This window comes from Microcaecilia unicolor, chromosome 8 (assembly GCF_901765095.1).
Source record: "Microcaecilia unicolor chromosome 8, aMicUni1.1, whole genome shotgun sequence".
NCBI classification, from domain to species: domain Eukaryota; kingdom Metazoa; phylum Chordata; class Amphibia; order Gymnophiona; family Siphonopidae; genus Microcaecilia; species Microcaecilia unicolor.
Window position 1 is genome coordinate 133,343,917 of NC_044038.1, and position 21,351 is coordinate 133,365,267.

A 21,351-nucleotide genomic window follows, 5' to 3' on the forward strand; every position below is an offset into this window, starting at 1 on the left:
CAGAACTCAAGGGAGGATTTGTTGAATAAAAGCATGAAAGATGGGGAGTGGAAAGCTCCATGATTACAACAAGCTGTTTCAACACTAAATCTCCTGAGGCATGAGAAAAGAAGGTGACGGACATTAAACATCAGCCAAAGGCACGGCTCCAGAAAGTCTGTAAAGAAGGGGGAGCAATAAGGGAAAACAGATGTAGCATGTTCTGCACATGATTAACAGCGTTGTGGTATTCAGAGACTTGCACAGGAATGTTGTATGAGAGAATTAGTCAGATGCCAAAGAAGAACGGTATAAAAACAGAGTGGAACAAAGAAGTAGTAAGCATTCTGACTTGTATATTGCTTATACAATGCTTCCTGAATAAGCCCATTGATGCTATTCAGTAAATTCTGAACTAAGAATAAACTTTTTATATTAAATATGAAATTCGTCTAGCCTTTTCTTCAAGCCCTAATAGCTTCCTTCACCTCACTTTTCAACCAGGCCGGGTGTCTTTTGGACTTCCGTATTTCTTTTCTAATTTGCGGAATATGTATGGCCTGGGCCTCCAGGATGGTATTTTTGAACAGCGTCCACGCCTGTTGTACAGTTTTTACTCTCTCAGTTGCCCCCCTAAGTTTTTTTTTTACCGTTCTTCTCATTTTATCATAGTCTCCTTTTTTAAAGTTAAACGCTAACGTATTTGACTTTCTGTGTACAGTTACTTCAAGGTCGATGTCAAAACTGATCATATTATGGTCACTGTTATCAAGCGGCCCCAGTACCATAACGTCCCTCACCAGATCATGCGCTCCACTAAGGACCAAGTCTAGAATTTTTCCTTCTCTCGTCGGCTCCTGCACCAGTTGCTCCATAAAGCTGTCCTTGATTTCATCAAGGAATTGTATCTCTGTAGCGTGTCCCGATGTTACATTTACCCAGTCTATATTTGGATAATTGAAGTCACCCATTATTATCACATTGCCCATTTTGTTCGCGTCTCTGATTTCTTTTATCATTTCTGTGTCTACCTGCTCATCCTGGCGAGGCGGACGGTAGTACACTCCTATCACCATTTTTTTCCCTTTTATACATGGAATTTCAACCCACAGTGATTCAAAGGTGTGATTTGTGTCCTGCTGAATTTGTAATCTATCTGAGTCAAGGCTCTCGTTAATATACAATGCTACCCCTCCACCAGTCCGGTCCACCCTATCATTACGATATTCTTTGTACCCCGGTATGACAGTGTCCCACTGGTTATCCCCCTTCCACCAGGTCTCAGTAATGCCTATTATATCCAATTTTTCACCCTCTCTGTGACATTATTCCTGAGTCTGCCCCCCTTCAACCTCAATTAATGTCCTCTAGTTCTACCGCCTTCCCGTCTCCAGAAAAGGTTTGTTTGCGGATTAATACCTTTCAAATATTTGAACATCTGTATCATGTCACTCCTGTTTCTCCTTTCCTCCAAGGTATACATGTTCAGGTTGGCAAGTCTCTCCTTGTACAGTTTGCAATGCAAATCCCATACCATTTTTATAGCGTTTCTTTGCACCACTTCCAGTCTTTTTACATCTTTAGCAAGATACAGCCTCCAAAACTGAACACAATACTCCAAGTGGGCCTCACCAATGACAACACAATACACAATAAAACATTTTACTAGACAGTACAGGATATAAGCAAAGATGGAACATATAGATAGATAAGATAGAATAATAGGAGTTAGAAAATAAGGGGACTAGTTTAAAGAAAGTTGCATGGAAAGTCAGAAAGGTACTTGAATATAATCTCAGCTCGGATAGGAGTGGTTAAGCAAGTCCTACTATAGTACGTGCAGCCGATGTCACTCCTTGTGTGTGTGTTTGACTAGCATGTTAGTTGCTTCTTCCATTAAAGGCCTGGTTGAAGAGCCAAGCTTTCACCTCCTTCCTGAAGTAGAGATAGCCTTGTGTTAATCTAAGATAGCAGTCGTTCACAGAAAGGGTGGTGGAAGTGTGGAATGGCTTCCTGGTAGAGTTCGTGGAGACGAGGACTATGTCAGAATTTAAGAAAGTGTGGGACAAGCATGTGGGATCCCTTAGGAAAAGGAAGAGTTAGTGGTTATGGAGGATGGGCAGACTGGATGGGCCATTTGGCCTTTATTTGCCATCATGTTTCTATGTTAAGGATGCCGTTCAGTGAGGGCACCTACTCCAGGGAAGGCTTGCTGGCAGGTATCATGTTGCGTGATACACATCATGTGCACATAAATGTTAGCACCTAGATTATACAATTTCACTCTATGTATGAAGACTTGGCAATACATTTATAGGGAAAACTTGCACTTTGCAATTTCTGGGCCTGTATGGATTGCTGGGGCTTAGACAACTTGGTTACTTCCACACAAAACCCACAGTGTTGGTCCTGCTGGAGTCTATTACACTTCATCCCCTAACCTGAAGCCGTGGGACATAACTTTCAGTTGGCATAGGATTTTCCTAAACAGATCTCTGTGTCAGGACTGAGCTGTTCCTCTTCTGTCATGTTATCTAGATATTTAATTTTCATTTTTTATTTATGGTAATTTAAAATTACAATCAAGAAACACTATTGCATTTTACGGACAAAAGCTGCAGTGGTCTTTAGAGCAGGGTTGTTTTTTAACCTGTTTTTGAGTGCAACTTCTTTATGAATCCTGTGGCATGTGGAGACATAGGTACAACAAAAATATATATTGAAGTTATAGTTTACAGATATCCCATGTCACTCCTATGTTTGAGCAAGTATATGTATTAGTGATTTGATACAATTATTTTACATATTATGCTATATATTTGTACACGAGAAGCCTCTTTTGGGTGAAATATTTCCATTTGGTGGTTTATGAAGGATCAAGTAAATTCCCTAACTTGTCTGGGTATATATAATGGTTTTTCCAGTCCTTTTTAAGCAAGATATACATTTATATACACCATATTTTTATTAACAGAAGTAAATACAGCACTGCTATTAATTGGTTTCTTGACTATGAATTACTGTTATACAACCAGCAAGCATGTTTTCTTTCGGGGTGTATATAGTGTTTGAAGGGTTTTCTGTAATTTATATATATATTTATTTATTTATTTAATTTAAATTTGATATGTGTATGTTTTATATGTGCAAGCTGAATCATAAGTTATTCTTAATGTTTTTCATATTAGTATTATTTTGTTTTAATATAATTGTAGCTACTTATTTATTACAATTATTTATATAATAAATGTGACATAGATTTTGTGGATGATGTTGGTCTGACCATGTCGTTAGATTGGTGAAAAGAATAGGTAATGTGGCCAGGGCTGGATGTTAAGAGTGAAGAGAACGCCACAGTCATTTTGACTAAGGGGAGCAGGATGACATTTCACTGCAGTATACATTAAAGTATTTGAAATTGAGAGGGTAACAAGCATGTACATTACACATATGGATAATCATGGATGTTTGATTTAAAGGGAACCTGCATAGGTGAAACACGTGTCGGCATATATTCCCTTTGGAAGACTATCTGAAGAAAAATAACTTGATTTTTAGTATACAAAAAAAAAGTAAAAATAGCATAGGTAAATCAGTGGAAAATGTAGAGAAAATGGAGTAAAAAATACATATAAAAAAAAATAAAAAGAAGAACTGTCATACGGACTGATGATGACATAAGGTGTTCCACCTCAGATAATATCTTAATGGAAGTTCCTCTTAATGGAAGTTCAGCCATTGCTAGATATATTTAATTTACAGAATTTAAATTGCAGGTATATTTATAGTGTGGGATAGATTTTATGTATGTCATTTTTATGCTTGTATGATTTATGGTTCAATAAAGACCTTTTATCCTTCATATTCAGTGCCGATGCCCACATATCTAACCAAGCAAATAGGATCACTACTTTTACTAAGGATCACTAGCGTTTTCAGCACGCGCTAAATATAGGCGTGCACAAAACGCTAGAGACACCCATAGAAATACATTAGTGTCTCTAATGTTTAGCGTGTGCCTATTTTTAGCGCGCACTAAACTAAAAACGCTAGTGCACCTTAGTAAACGGGCCCCCTTAAATAACAGGCCTAGAGTTGCCTAGTTAGCTATATATGGGAACGGTACTCAATGTCAGCCGTACCCTCATAACTTTTGGGCATCACTAATGACCCAGATATTCAATGCCAGAACCTGGACATGGCTCGTCATTGACTAGCTGGATCTAACTTTGCCAGCAGTGGTTACAGTCTTAGCCAGTAGAGGTCTCTGGCTGATTATTGATCTGTGCATTTCTGGTCCAGTAAAACATAGCATCTTTCATTTGAAAAAAAAAAGTGCCACATTTGCATGACTAGAAAATTTTGCTACAATGATTTATGCCACAGTTAATTTGACTACTGCAATATTCTTTGGGTTTTCCATATAAGCTCAAAAGAAAGCTTCTAAATTCATCAGCATGGGTGTAGATTCAGGTTGAATGTAAAGCTACAGCCCTTGTGTTTAAGGCTTTGCAGGGCTGGGGAGCAGACTATTAAAAGGGAGGATTCGTAAAATATTTGCTGACCCATGCTCGACGGTCAGATCACAAAGAGCTCTTGTGTGTTCCTGCTGCAAAAACAGCCTAGCTGTCTAACCCCCCCCCCCCCCCCCTGTTTACTAAGCTGTGCGCTAATGCCAACACAGCCCATTCACTCTGAACGGGATCTGTTGGCATTGCCACACGGCATACAATAGTGTGGCTTAGTAAATGGGGGGGGAATAAGACAGGGGAAAACAGTTTTTAGCTGCCGTCCCCAGCACCTGCATTTTTATCCTAGGCTGCAAAACTTTAACAGCCTGTTGAAGGCCTATTTTAAAGTCTTTTAAAGAAAAATTTTAACTGCATATTCTAATTCATGTTTGTATCAGAGAAGGTTAGTGACAGGTCTTAGCCGTTTTAAGACCAGCCCGGTTAGTGGGTTGAGAAAATCAGAACTGATCTATGATCTTTGGATTGTTTGTTAATGGTGTGATTTTATTATGTATTCATTATTTTTGTATTTTGTGCCTTTGTCCACATCTTTTTTTAATGTTAGAAATACTTTGACTGTTATTAATTCTGCTCGTTTGTTTGTTTATTGGAATTGATTAACTGCCTTTATGAAATGATTAACTTGAGGCAGTGTATAGCAGGTACAGCTTAAGATAAAACTTAGGGCTTCTTTTACTAAGCTGCACTAGCGATTTCCAGGCGGCAAATGAGAGGAAGCCCAGAGGAACTGAATGGGCTTCCTCTCATCTGCTGCACTGGGAATCACTAGCGTAGCTTAGTAAAAGAGGTTCTTACAGTTTTTATTAAACTGCATAACAATGGTAAAACAATCAAAAACAAGCATAAATGCAATCAATGTAAACTGGGAGACAGGCATATTGAATCCTAATAGTAAGAATAACATGATACATCTAGGGTTGTTAACTAGATCCAGATTCACCCAACAGGGTTGATACAGTCCTAGGCTTACTCCATTGCATGCAGGGACTTGAGGTTCTGATTTTCCCATTGGATTTCCTACTAAAAGCAAGGCTACAAGTCCCTGCATGCATTGGGGTAAGCCCAGGACTGGATCAATCCTGTCGGATAGATCTGGATCTAGTTGGCAACTCTAGATACATCCTTTCCTTTTCCTGGATACCTTTGTTCCAACTTTCTTATGTAGTGGATAACCCTGTTTTACCTGTCCCCTTACTTGATCTAAGAAGAACACAAACCCACTGCTAAAACCTAACAGCAGCTCCTCTGTAGTCTTCAACCACACAGCTCTTAGTAGGTATGAACAGTGCAGTTCAGGGACTGCTACACATCTCTGACCATCTCAGGTCTCGCAGCCAGAGCATGCAGGAGTTCCAAAACCACATGTGGCTCAAACCCACTAAAAGTCATATGGGTGAAGACCACAGAGGAGCTGTGATGTCATCTGGCTGTGACAACAGTGGGTGGATAATGTCATTGTACCATCAGAGGAGAGACACTATTCAGGGTTTTTCACTGCTGTTGCCTGATGGTCTGCAGTGGCTTGAGACCTGGCAATGGGTTGAGAACCTCGGGAACCAGGTTCAAATCCCTCTGCAGCTTCGTGTGACCCTGGGCAAGTCATTTAACCCTCCGATGCCCCAGGTATTACAGTAGTACAATGTACTACTTAGATAGTGAGCCTACTAGGGACAGACCCAGTACCTTTAAATTAAAACTGTAAACCTCATAGGTCCAAGCGGTATATAAATAATGAAATGAATGAATGATTTCTCACTGACTTTTATGTGACTGAAAAGTAGTTTTGCCGTATCTGCCTGTATTACTGGGATATTCTCAAATATAAGAACTCTTCAATATCCTATAACTTCATCGCATCATAAACTCTCTTGCTGAATGCTTCACAGTTCAATCGTGCTAATTTGGTTGTGCCTTTTCCCTTCTCTTACTCCTTCATTGTATCAGAATGATGGTTGCAAAAACATACATACCCAGGACAACTGTACTGAAAGAAACTGTCTCTTTATCTTTGCCATCATTATAGAAGGCTAGATGCCACAAGCCCACATCTAAGTACTGAACAAAGGCTGCCTCATTCTGAATCAAGGTCTGGATGCTTCGTCTTTCCCGGGAGGACTCTACCACACTCCATTTCTCCTTGCCATCTAGACGTTCCATGAAATCATACTGCAAAAAAGAGAGAAAGAGAGAAAAGCACAGAACCAGGGTTAGCGTATACATATTGCATCATTCCACTCAACATTTTCACAGCTAAAATACAAGGGTGTAGATAAAAACTTCTTTTATAAAGGCACCTGAACGTATTCTTCCCAGTGTCTGTAGAAAACATTCATTTCTCCATAGTAAGTCCAGTATTCCATGCGTAAAGGGAAGTTAGAACTTATTTTTACTTCATATTTGTCACAGGATTAGGCACAAACTTGTACCACATTCCAGTTTCAAAAATGCTGCAGTTGGCGGCCAGAACAAGAAAGAACAAAGGAGGCAATTTTCAAAGGAATTTCTGGGGTACACGTGGATTTATCTACTGAAACATTCCTTAGAAAATTGTCTTCCTTCTGTCTGTGGGAAGAAATGATGGTTCTCTGATCTAGTAAACTACCTATAGAGATTTCATTTTTAAATAATCACAACTGCTTTATGTCACACATCCTGGTTTTGCAGATGACAGAGTTATTAAGGGATCTTGCCAGGTATTCGTGACCTGAATTGGCCACAGTTTGAAACAGGATGCTGGGCTTGATGGATCTTTGGTATGCCTCATTATGGCAATACTTATGTACTAAGGGAACAGGAGGGGACCGCAATGGGAAAAAATATCTTCCTGCTTCAAATGAAAGTCTATGGAGCCTCAGCTTTGTACTACTCCCAATATAACAGGCCAAGGAGCAGAAGTGGAGCAGGCTGGATAAAAGTACATGAGATAAAGCAATGAAGCTCTTCCCCCTGCCCCCACCCCAAAAAAATAAATAAACATAATAAGATAAAGGCATTGAGGTGGGATGTTTTTAATGTGAGCTACTGTTACAATGTGTTATTTTACTACAAATTTAGCACAGGGTCCCATTTTATGCAATGAGAACCTGTGCTAAAAAAGCACAGCTTGTGGTAAAATAGCCTGTCTTAACAGTAGTTATCAAAGCTTCCCCCCAAAATTTACAAATACAATATATTCTGGACAATCATGACACTAGTTAATAGGGGCAGCCATTTATTTGGTCGAAACTCAAGAGAACAAAAACAAAACACAATTCTAAAGGGGAAACGCACCGAGGATATGTCTCTAAGTGCTGCCCGGGAAGGAAAGGTTACGGCAGCTGTTGTAGTTGGTGATTCGATCATTAGGCATATAGATAGCTGGGTGGCTGGTAGACATGAGGATTGCCTGGTGACTTGCCTGCCTGGTGCGAAGGTGGCGGACCTCAAGCGTTACCTAGATAGGATTTTAGATAGTGCTGGTGAGGAGCCGGCTGTCTTGGTACATGTGGGTACCAATGACAGAGGAAAATGTGGGAGAGAGGTTCTGGAAGCCAAATTTAGGCTCTTAGGTAGAAAGCTCAAATCCAGATCCTCTAGGGTAGCATTTTCTGAAATGCTACCTGTTCCATGCGCAGGGCCCAAGAGACAGGCAGAGCTCCGGAGTCTAAATGCATGGATGAGACGATGGTGCAGGGAGGAGGGTTTTAGATTTGTTAGGAACTGGGCAACATTCTGGGGAAGGGGGAGCCTATTCCGAAAGAATGGGCTCCACCTTAAACAGGGTGGGAACAGGCTGCTGGCATCGGCATTTAAAAAAGAGATAGAGCAGCTTTTAAACTAGAAACAGGGGGAAGGCCGACAGTCGCTCAGAAGTGCATGGTTTGGGAAAAGGTATCTTTCAAAGATATCACCAAAACAGGGAACATAGGGTATCTTGATAGTGAGGTTGCAAAAGAGACCATAGTAGATCAGGAGGGGCATAATTGAACGAAAACGTGTATCTCCATGGGCGTTTATCTCCAAGAACGGGTCCGTGAAGGGGCGGACCGAACCGTATTTTCGCAAAAAATAGACGTCCATGTTTTATTCGACAATTTGTGAGCTGGGCGTTTTTGTTTTTCAGCGATAATGGAAAATGAAAGCACCCATCTCAAAAACGAATAAATCCAAGGCATTTGTTCGTGGGAGGGGCCAGGAGTCGTAGTGCACTGGTCCCCCTAACATGCCAGGACACCAACCGGGCACCCTAGGGGGCACTTTTACAAAAACAAAAAAAAAAGGTAAAAGAGCTCCCAGGTGCATAGCACCCTTCCCTTGTGTGTTGAGCCCCCCAAATCCCCCTCAAAACCCACTGCCCACAAGTCTACACCATTATTATAGCCCTAAGGGGTGAAGGGGGGCACCTACATGTGGGTACAGTGGGTTTGGGGGGGTTGGACGACTAATAAGCATTAAGCAGCACAATTGTAACAGGTAGGGGGGATGGGCCTGGGTCCACCTGCCTGAAGTCCACTGCACCCCCTAACAACTGCTCCAGGGACCTGCATACTGCTGCCAGGGAGGTGGGTATGACATTTGATGGTGAAAATAAAAAGTTGTGAAACATCATTTTTTTGTGGTGGGAGGGGGTTAGTGACCACTGGGGGAGTCAGGGGAGGTCATCCCCGATTCCCTCTGGGGGTAATCTGCTCATTTAGGGCACTTTTTTGGGACCTGTTTGTGTGAAAAAAGGGTCCAACAAAAGTGTCCTAAATGTTCGCTAAATACGCCTTTATTTTTTCAATTATCGCCCTAATGCGTACATCTCTCCTCGGCTGATAACCACGCCTCAGTTCCACCTTCGCCACACCTCTGACATGCCCCCATCAACTTTGTCCGCATCTGCGACGGAGTGCAGTTGAAAACGTCCAAAATCGGCTTTCGATTATACCGATTTATTCGTTTTTGTGAGATAAACGTCTATCTCCCGATTTGGGTCGAAATCTAGGCGTTTTTCTCTTTCGATTATAAGGTGGAAAGTCAACATGGATTTAGTGAAGGGAAATCTTGCCTCACCAATCTACTACATTTCTTTGAAGGGGTGAACAAACAAAAAAAAAACAGCACCACGGGCCTTTAAAAATGGAACACAGTTCTTTAATGAATGAGCCTAGACAAAAAGACCCGACACAGGCCGTGTTTCGGTGACTAGCACCTGCGTCAGGGGTCTCTCATATAGTAAAAGCTACAAAGCACCAAGGCACTTTCACTTTCTGTATCCAAAGGGATGAACAAACATGTGGATAAAGATGAGCCGATTGATATTGTGTATCTGGATTTTCAGAAGGCGTTTCACAAAGTACCTCATGAAAGACTCCAGAGGAAATTGGAGAGTCATGGGATAGGAGGTAGGGTTCTATTGTGGATTAAAAACTGGTTAAAAGATAGAAAACAGAGAGTAGGGTTAAATGGTCAGTATTCTCAATGGAGAAGGGTAGTTAGTGGGGTTCCCCAGGGGTCTGTGCTGGGACCGCAGCTTTTTAACATATTTATAAATGACCTAGAGATGGGAGTAACTAGTGAGGTGATTAAATTTGCTGATGACACAAAGTTATTCAAACTCGTTAAATCGCGGGTGGGTTGTGAAAAATTACAAGAGAACCTTACGAGACTGGGCGTCTAAATGGCAGATGATGTTTAATGTGAGCAAGTGAAAAAGTGATGCATGTGGGGAAGAGGAACCTGAATTATAGCTACGTCATGCAAGTTTCCACGTTAGGAGTCACAGATCAAGAAAAGGATCTAGGTGTCGTCGTTGATGATATGTTGAAACCTTCTGTTCAGTATGCTGCTGCGGCTAAGAAAGCAAATAGAAGCAAACAGAATGTTAGGTATTATTAGGAAAGGAATGGAAAACAAAAATGAGGATGTTATAATGTCTTTGTATTGATCCATGGTGCGACTGCACCTCGAATATTGTGTTCAATTCTGGTTGCCGCATCTCAAAAAAGATATAGTGGAATTAGAAAAGGTGCAGAGAAGGGCAGCGACAATGATAAAGGGGATGGGATGACTTCCCTATGAGGAAAGGCTAAAGCGGCTAGGGCTCTTCAGCTTGGAGAAAAGGCGGCTGAGAGGAGATATGATAGAGGTCTATAAAATAATGAGTGGAGTTGAACGGGTAGATGTGAAGCATCTGTTTACGCTTTCCAAAAATACTAGGACTAGGAGGATTGCGATGAAGCTACAAAGTAGTAAATTTAAAACGAATCGGAGAAACCTTTTCTTCACTCAACGTGTAATTAAACTCTGGAATTCGTTGCCAGAGAATGTGGTAAAGGTGGTTAGCTTAGCGGAGTTTAAAAAAGGTTTGGACGGCTACCTAAAGGAAAAGTCCATAGACCATTATTAAATGGGACTTGGGGAAAATCCACTATTTCTGGGATAAAATGTTTTGTACTTTTTTGGGATCTTGCCAGGTACTTGTGACCTGGATTGGCCACTATTGGAAACAGGATGCTGGGGTTGATGGGCCTTTGGTCTTTCCCAGTATGGCAATACTTATGTACTAATGGCTTATTTTGGACACCTCACTGTTTAATTGGGCCAGTAGTGCCCACAGAATGTCATTGATACATCACTTTCCCGTTAAGAATAAATAGGCAGCTGAATTTACGTACACATGCGGGGTGTGTCGCATTCCACTTGTTGCGTGTGCTTTTAAAATGCCTAGGAAAGATCCAACACTTACAGACAAAAATTAGCATACTTGAACAATTGATAAAACAACCAGCAAACCAGTCAATGCCAAGTGGCAGGGATTACTGGTGTGCCAAAATCTACAATAGCATGCGTTGTACAACAATAAGAGAAAATGAGAAATGAATGGACATTACATGAGAGACAATAGGGAATTTCCCAAAAACGGAAGCATGAAGGTAAGGATCCAGATGTTGAAGAGGCCCTCAATCAATGGTTCTCAATTGTAACTGGAAGAGGTGTGAGTGGACCAATGTTAAAAAGCAAGTCAGAGGATTTGGCAAGAAAACGAAGTCACAATGATTTTAAAGCAACAGATGGCTGGTTGTCATGGTGGATTTGAAATAAAGTTCTAGAAAGTACACGGTGAGAAAGCAGTAAGTGCTGTACAATGGAAAGCCACAAAACCTGAATCACTTTACCCTCCATTGCCCCAGGTACAAATAAGTACCTGTATATACTATGTCAACTGCTTTGAATGTAGTTGCAAAATCCACAGAAAGCCGGTATATCAAGTTCCATTCCTTTTCCCTTTCCAAGTTTGCTTTGTAATTTTTGCGCTGTTGACATCTACAGTGCTGACAAAACAGGGTTCTAGTACCATGCCACACCAGATGTTTTCCTGCCCTATAAACACACAACACTGTCAGGTCAAAGAAAGCGATGGATCGTGCCACTGTGTTATGCTGTTCCTACATTTTAGGAACTGATAAATATAAGTTACTGGAAAAAGTGCAAAGCCTCTGTGTTTTAAAGGGATCAGTATGGAAGGTTTACCTGTTTTATATCATGCTAACAAAAATATATGGATGATATCTGAGATTTTAAAGAACTGGTTAATGAGTTGGGACATGGAATTACAAAGGAAGTTTAGGAGGATTGTGCCAGTCCTTGATAGTTGTGAAGCATACCCACACATTGATTCTGAAAAATATCCAGGTGGAATTTCTGTCTCCCAACACCACATCTCTGGTGCAACCGATGGACATGGGAATCATACAAAATTTGAAGATCTTATACCGCGCAAAGCTGCTAAATTACATCCTTGAAGCTATCGAAGAAAATCTACTTACATCATCTTCAACAGCACAGGAGGTCAGTGCAAAGACTGATCTTTTACAAGCAGTGCAATTTATTGCTGATAGCTGGCAAAATGTTAACATTACAACCAGGGCTTTTTTGAGGGGGTACTTGGGGGTACTCAGTATCGGCACCTTTTCCATTGTCTGCTAAAATTGACCCATGGACCTCACATTTTAATGAAAGAGCTCAGGCTCTACATACCAATTCTGCCTCGTCATAGATTCTGTGACTGGTTGCAGGGGGTCTAGCTATTGTGGGATGGGTCCCTCAGTGATCACCCCAACCCTGAAGGGTGGCCTGCATTTGAAAACCGGCACCTTTTTTCGCTAGAAAAAAATGCACTGATTATAACCATCCAGCATTGTTTTGCACACTGTGGGTTTAAACACCACAAGTCGGATACGCAGGATATAGCTGAAAATGAAAATGATGTTATGGAAGCACATCACGTTTTCATGCTTCGACAAAAAACTTCAATGTTATAATGAAAAAGAAGGTTGTGAGGATGAAATCGTTCAGCAAATTTCAGCCAAACATCTGAAGACTTCAGAAAATCAGGAAACCAAAGAGGATGACATTATTGAGGATGATTATTATTGATGTCAGACATTATTGAGGATTATTATTATTGAGGATGATTATTATTGATGTCAGAATGAGTGACAAACCAGGATGCCAGGAGATTTATTTCTGGATTAAAACTTTATTTCATGCAGGAAGGCAATGAAGGCAGTCCTACATCTGCTCTAGAGACCTGTGCTGATTTTGTTCAGCTGCAGTCAATGAAGAGAGTTCGTCCAGGTACACTCGATTGATATCTCCAACATTAATACTGTTTTCAATGAGTATTTATCAGTGCTTTGCAACTTTTGTTTTTTAATCATCTGGGTTGAACTTTTGTGTATTTGCTGGATTGTGTCCAGAATACATGAAAACTTTTACTTTTATCTTATGCTTGCACTGTACTACTTTTTTCACATACCCTGAAAACTTTGCCGATTTGGGGCAGCTGCTTAATTGGGACAAAGTACAGGAATTTCAACGTGTCCAAATTAAACAGAATCTACTGTATATAGAAAGAATTTTTTATTTATTTTTGTTACATTTGTACCCCGTGCTTTCCCACTCATGGCAGGCTCAATGCGGCTTACATATTATATACAGGTACTTATTTGTACCTGGGGCAATGGAGGGTTAAGTGACTTGCCCAGAGTCATAAGGAGCTGCCTGTGCCTGAAGTGGGAATCAAACTCAGTTCCTCAGTTCCCCAGGACCAGAGTCCACCACCCTAACCACTGGGCCACTCCTCCATACAATATATGTTGATCTAAAGCAACAAATGCAAGTTATTATAACAAACTGTACAGATAAAATAATAGCTTCCACATGATGAAAATGCATTTTCATCACGTGGAAGCAATTTTTAGTTTAGATCTGACGATTGTGCACTTCCACATCCTGTACTCAATTACGTTTAGCAGATAAAATAATATACATCAATTGCCAACAACTAGAGCTATGTGAAAAAGATATGCGCCGAAAAGTAAAACCTCACAGCCTGATTCAATAGCACCAAACAAAGCAAGGCTCAAATTCTGCAAGAATACATAAACCCTGGAGGGTGAGTCACAGCAAACACCTGCTGGTCATAGTCCGCTGGAATTTGATACCCACTATGGGCCTATTTAATAAAGGGTGCTACAATTTTGTAGGAAACACAGCTTACTGTGGGATTTCCTTATGTGCTACCTGCAAATTTAGGGACCTTTTTACTAAGTCGCATAAGTGTCTACGCGTGCCCAACATGTGCAAAAATGGAGTCACTGCACTGTTACTGCTTGGCCCTTGCGGTAATTTAATTTTTGGTACACGTCTGCTACGCGCGCCCGGAAAATATTTTTTATTTTCTGGCATGTGTCAGCTACGTGTACCAAATGACATTTGGCGCACGTAGGTCATAAGCACCTGGTTACCGTGTGAGACTTTACCGCTAGGTCAATGGCTGGCGGTAAGGTCTCAGACCCAAAATGGACACATGGCAATTTTGATTTTGCCGCACGTCCATTTTCAGCAAAAACAAAAAAGGGCTTTTTTACAGGAGCGCTGAGAAATGAATTGGCGCGCGCCGAAAACCCGCACCTACACTACCGCAAGCCATTTTTCAGCACACCTTAGTAAAAGGACCCCTTAGTGCTTCTTTACAAAAAATTATTACCGCACGGTTTAACATGCGAGAACACGGAAAATACCTCACAATGCTACACTGTGTTTCTGCGTAGCCTGTTCTCATGCACCAACTATGCATTCAGGGCTTTGTGTCCTTTAGTTTAAAGAGTTGGACAAATGTTATTTTGATTTGTTCATACTTTGCCACGTGCTTTTTTTTTTTGCTGTTGTGCTTTGTAAGAGAATCGAGCAAATCAAAATAACATTCTCTGTTAGCACTGAAAACACAATGGGGCAGAATTTAACTTGAATAAAAAAGGTTTGGGTCACCTGTGTAGAGCTGTGAGCATCAATGTCCTTCATGACGCCCTATACACAGCGACTTCACAGTATATGCTCATAATAAATCTCTTTGGCTTTGGGCTAGAGCCAAGTCAAAGCTTCATAAAGGGGCGGGTGGGAATGGTACAGCTGGAGGGAATCTTCAGGTTTGACACTGAACACTGTGTATAAGACCCACAAGCAGTGTCAGGTGGAGAACAAGGAAATGGAAGAAACAATGAGACATTATCTTTTGATGACTGAGTGCCAGAGAGGATGAATGCGGGAGGAGAAAAGAGCAGAATTGCTCCATATGTTTTGAAAGGAGTGTTAAGAGATGGAGAGACAGGGAGTTGCCTGCTAAAGATGTTATGTCATAAACTCAGCAAGTGGTTCATTTGGAAGACATTGTTGTTCTATTTATTGACAAAGCTGCTGCTACTGCACAGCTATTAAAGACTTTTTTACTTCTCTGTCAGTCAAGGGGGATCTTGGCTCAGGGAACATTCTCTCACACCCGGAGCCTGATGCTGCCTAACCTGTAAGGAAAACATCTCCTTTCCCAGCCTCCTCGTTCTGCTGTTCTCTTTGAAGTGCAATTTCTGCTCTTATTGCTAATGGCATCCACTGTAAAGACACGATTTTTGATATTAATATTAGCGGTGCCATTATGACCATATTTTGCTGAAGCTTTTGTCTAAAGGGACTTGCAATAGTTACAGTGCTGGAAGAGTGACTGATGAAAGAGAGGAAGAGAATTGGTTTTATAAACCAATCTGAAGGGCTCCATTTATGAAAAAGCAGAAAGGAAATGTTCAAGCAGTACAGACATACAGTCACTTAAAACAACACAGGGCATGTCAATCACACTTCTTGTTGTGAAATGAAACAGGTACAAACAAGACAAATTTTATATTCATTTACAGGGCAATTGTTTATCTGGGAGCTCCTCTTTAGAGTCCCTGAGGCTTATGTACAGAGGTCCCTTTATAGAATACCCTTGTGACCTGGTCTCAGTGCACCTCACATTTAAACGTTTGCACGTGTCTCAGCCGTAGAGACAATATAACCGCTTTTTAACACAATTATAAATCATCTAGAGATGGAAATAACTAGTGAGGTAATTCAATTTGCTGATGCACAAAGTTATTCAAAGTTGTTGAATCACATGATTGTGAAAAACTGCAAGAGGAACTTAGAAGACTGGGAAACTGGGCATCCAAATGGCAGATGGTGTTTAATGTGAGCAAGTACAGAGTGATGTATGGGGAAAGAGGAACCCAAACTACAGCTACGTGATGCAAGGTTCCACATTAGGAGCCATCATCCAGGAAAAGGATCAAGGTGTAATTGCTGATTCTGTAACTCATATGTGTAAGTGGAGCACTGCCCATGCCCCATCCTGCTTTCCTTTGCATTAATGCCCTATGCCACTTACATGCACTGTTCACCCTGATGTCATTTGTATTCTGTTAATTTTCAGTACGTGCTCCAGTGTTGCATAAATGAGGATGCCCATTACAGAAATACCCCTCAGGGGAGCAAACAACTGCTATATATGGGCAGTTAAGCCAGCAGCTCTAGCACAGGTCTTCCCAAATCTGTCCTTGGGACCTTTTAGGATATCCACAAAGGAATATGCATGACATTAATCTGCTATACCAGAGACTCTATGGAGGTATTGTTACAAACCTGCGCATAAAAAGCCAGCTGAAATGCAGAAAGGGTACTTATAAAATGCAGTCACACCAGTATATCCTCACACTGAAGGCAAGCTCAGAGATGGAGTTCTGATTTATGTGGTTGTATATCTCCCTGTCTTCAATCTAGATGTGATCCCTGAAGAATTTGTGCTATTTTATAGAGAAAAATAAGCCCAATTAACCTAAGCATCTCGTTATAACATTCACCTCTGCAATCCTATAAACAGGGTGTTTACGAATGGGCAGATATGATCAGAATAGAAGCATTGCATTTATTTATTACATAGTTTCTATACTGCACTATCCGCAGTGCTAGGCAATTTACAAATTCAAATCAAATCAAATCTTATATACCGCTAGAATCTCCTTTTCAGCGTTCAGCTTGGTTTACATCCTAAGTGGACTTGATATAGACCGATTAGAGTGTACAAAAGTAATAAAAGTACATCATGAACATTCTTGTAGATGGAAAAGGATACAACAGTACATAGAGGGGCATTTTCAAAAGAAACGTCCAAGTAGCGATTTGGACATCTTTGCAAAATGTCGAAATCCAGGGGCGGGGAAAACCATATTTTCGAGAAAAAAAAAATGGATGTCCATCTTTCGTTTCGAAAATACCATCAGAGACGTCTAAATCCTTAAATTTGGACGTCCCTAGATTTGGATGTCCCTAGACATGGACATTTCTGACTTTCAGTGATTTTCAAAACCAAAGACGTCCATGTCAAAAACGTTCAAATAGAAGCCATTTGGACATGGGAGGAGTCAGCATTTGTAGTGTACTGGTCCCCCTGACATGCCAGGACACCAACCGGGCACCCTAGGGGGCACTGCAGTGGACTTCATAAAATGCTCCCAGGAACATAGCTCCCTTACCTTGTGTGCTGAGCCCCCCAAAACCCACTACCCACAACTGTACACCACTACCATAGCCCTTACGGGTGAAGGGGGAACCTATATATTGGTACAGTGGGTTGGTAGTGGGTTTTGGAGAGCTTGCTGTTTCCTTCACAAATGTAACAGGTAAGGGGAGTACCTTTCTACCCCTGATATCTCACCTTGCATCCAAACCAAAGTTTCAGCGTGCTTGTCTGACATTGCTGTCTGGATGTCTCAACGCCACCTGAAATTAAATATGACCAAAACCGAGCTTCTCATTTTCCCCCCCAAACCCACCTCCCCCTCCCCCCGTTTTCTATTTCTGTTGATGGCTCTCTCATTCTCCCTGTCTCCTCAGCTCGAAACCTTGGGATCATCTTTGACTCTTCTCTCTCCTTCTCTGCTCATATCCAGCAGATTGCCAAGACCTGTCGTTTCTTTCTTTACAACATCCGTAAAATCCGCCCCTTTCTTTCCGAGCACTCTACCAAAACCCTCATCCACACCCTTGTCACTTCTCGTTTAGACTACTGTAATCTGCTTCTTGCTGGCCTCCCACTTAGTCACCTCTCCCCCCTTCAGTCGGTTCAAAACTCTGCTGCCCGTCTCGTCTTCCGCCAGGGTCGCTTTACTCATACTACCCCTCTTCTCAAGTCGCTTCACTGGCTCCCTATCCGTTTTCGCATCCTGTTCAAACTTCTTCTACTTACCTATAAATGTACTCAGTCTGCTGCTCCCCAGTATCTCTCCACACTCGTCCTTCCCTACACCCCTTCCCGTGCACTCCGCTCCATGGATAAATACTTTTTATCTGTTCCCTTCTCCACTACTGCCAACTCCAGACTTCGCGCCTTCTCTCTCGCTGCACCCTACGCCTGGAATAAACTTCCTGAGCCCCTACGTCTTGCCCCATCCTTGGCCACCTTTAAATCTAGACTGAAAGCCCACCTCTTTAACATTGCTTTTGACTCGTAACCACTTGTAACCACTCGCCTCCACCTACCCTCCTTTCTTCCTTCCCGTTCACATTAATTGATTTGATTTGCTTACTTTATTTAATTAGATTGTAAGCTCTTTGAGCAGGGACTGTCTTTCTTCTATGTTTGTGCAGCACTGTGTACGCCTTGTAGCGCTACAGAAATGCTAAATAGTAGTAGTAGTAGTAGTATTGGCCTGGGTCCGCCTGTCTGAAGTGCACTGCAGTACCCACTAAAACTGCTCCAGGGACCTTCATGCGCTGTCATCGACCTGAATATGACATCTGAGGCTGGCACGACATATTTTTAAAGATGTTTTTTGATGGTGGGAGGGGGTTAGTGATCACTGGGGGAGTAACGGGAGGTCATCCCCGATTCTCTCAAGTGGTCATCTGGTCATTTCGGGCACCTTTTTGTGCCTTACATAAGTACATAAGTAATGCCATACTGGGAAAAGACCAAGGGTCCATCGAGCCCAGCATCTTGTCCACGACAGCGGCCAATCCAGGCCAAGGGCACCTGGCAAGCTTCCCAAACGTACAAACATTCTATACATGTTATTCCTGGGATTTTGGATTTTTCCAAGTCCGTTTAGTAGCGGTTTATGGACTTGTCCTTTAGGAAACCGTCCAACCCCTTTTTAAACTCTGCTAAGCTAACCGCCTTCACCACATTTTCCGGCAATGAATTTCAGAGTTTAATTACACGTTGGGTGAAGAAACATTTTCTCAGATTTGTTTTAAATTTACTACACTGTAGTTTAATCGCATGCCCTCTAGTCCTAGTATTTTTGGAAAGCGTGAACAGACGCTTCACATCCACCTGTTCTACTCCACTCATTATTTTATATACCTCTATCATGTCTCCCCTCAGCCGTCTCTTCTCCAAGATGAATAGCCCTAGCCTCCTTAGACTTTCTTCATAGGGAAGTCGTCCCATTCCCGCTATCATTTTAGTCGCCCTTCGCTGCACCTTTTCCAATTCTACTATATCTTTCTTGAGATGCGGCGACCAGAATTGAACACAATACTCAAGGTGCGGTCGCACAATGGAGCGATACAACAGCATTATAACATCCTCACACCTGTTTTCCATACCTTTCCTAATAATACCCAACATTCTATTCGCTTTCCTAGCCGCAGCAGCTCAGTGAGCAGAAGGTTTCAGTGTGTTATCGACGACGACACCCAGATCCCTTTCTTGGTCCGTAACTCCTAACTCCTTATTCATAAACAAAACATGTCCGGGTGAAAACGTCCAAGTGTTCGTCGGGGATGTCCTTGCTTTTTTCAATTATGGGTCAAAGACGCACAAGTGTTAGGCACGCCCAAGTCCCACCTTGGCTATGCCTCCGACACGCGACGGATTGCAGGTGGATACGTCCAAAATCGGGTTTTGATTATACTGATTTGGACGTCTCTGGGAGAAGGACGTCTATCTTCCGATTTATGTTGAAAGATGGATGTCCTTCTCTTTCAAAAATGAGCCTGATAGTAACATAGTAGATGATGGCAGATAAAGACCTGTAGGGTCCATCCAGTCTACCCAACAAGATAAACTTATTGTATGTGGCACTTTATATGTCCTTGATTTGTACTTGCCATTTTCAGGGCACAGACTGTAGAAGTCTGCCCAGCACTGGCTTTGCTTTACAATTACCAGTGTTTCCACCCAATCTCCACTAAGCTTCTGTGGAGCCATTCTTTCTAAACAGGATTCCTTTGTGTTTATCCCATGCATTTTTAAATTTTGTTACCATTTTCAACTCCACCACCTCCCGCAGGAGGGCATTCCAAGTATCTACCACCCTCTACATGAAAAAAATACTTCCTGACATTATTCCTGAATCTGCCCCCCTTCAATCTCAATTCATGTCCTCTAGTTCTACCAGGCCAGAGTACTTCCAGGATAATCTGTCTTTTGCAGTTAAAACTGTATTTTTTAGAGGAGAGCTTACTAATAAACTTTTGGATTTGTGGAATGAGACTGCATCTCCAGAACAGGGTTGGTGGAGGTTACGGCCGGTGAAAGACTCAGAGAGAAAAGGGCACTGATTCATGCCAGAAGCGAGCTGACCATGACAGCATGAAAATTATAGAATATTATAATTTATGCATTTTTTTTTAGCAATCTAGGAGCGAGCATTTACATCAGCTTTGAAAGTGTGTAAGGCTAGGCTGATCTTTATATACCCTCTCCCACCAGGGAACCTATCAGTTCTTTATCCTAGATTCCCCTGAAGAGGTCAAGTGAAATAAAGCACATACACAAAATATATACAGTGCAATCCGCTTAAGTGCAAGGGTCTGGGACCAAAGAAATGCATGCAGTTAATCGGAGCGTGCACTTAACCATTGTGACCCAAAGAAACTTGACATCTGATAAACATATGTACAGTACTGTTTATTATTATACGTACAGTATACAGTCTCCGTTAAATGACGTTAGGCTTACTTGAAGTAATCAGTTATAGTCCTCTGTACACTATTGGGTCTGTGAGTTCCATAGACTACGTCTGCCACATGGTAAAAACTGTCATAGCACTGACATCCGGTGGCCTCCAGATAGGCCCAAACGGTGTTGACTCTCCAGCGCTCTTGCAAAAGTGACAGGAGGAGGTTGTTGAATTTCGTCAGCATGTGCCTAGCTGCTCATTTCTTCATCTTTCATCATCAGCCGTTGTTGCCTGCGTGTAGGCGCATATCTCGACATCAGTGCTGTCGTCAGCTGTTTGTAGATCGTAATCAACAGCTACGTAGCGATGAAACTCCTCTTCAGTAACACCAGCTGGGATGTCAATAACCTGTTCATCTGACACGTTTGCAACAGCTGCATTTGTTTCGTCCCTCTCCACATCTTTAACAAAGCTTGCCCGCTTGTAGCAGTTCACAATAGTTGCCTCTGTAACACGATTACAGGCTTCTTTCTGCAAATGTAGGAAATCCAACAGTGTTAGATTACGAGCCTGTTCAACAGCACATTTATCCTTGC

At 41.7% G+C, this 21,351-nt stretch overlaps 1 protein-coding gene across 1 annotated transcript in view; it reads right to left on the minus strand.

Moving 5' to 3' along the window:
- Nucleotides 1–21,351, minus strand: part of TENM2 (teneurin transmembrane protein 2) — a 1,250,894-nt gene that overhangs the window by 588,302 nt on the left and 641,241 nt on the right. Inside the window, exon 7 of the mRNA XM_030212543.1 lies at nt 6,482–6,677. Within this exon, the coding sequence (XP_030068403.1) occupies nt 6,482–6,677 (196 nt within the window). The remainder of the gene's footprint in view (nt 1–6,481; nt 6,678–21,351) is intronic.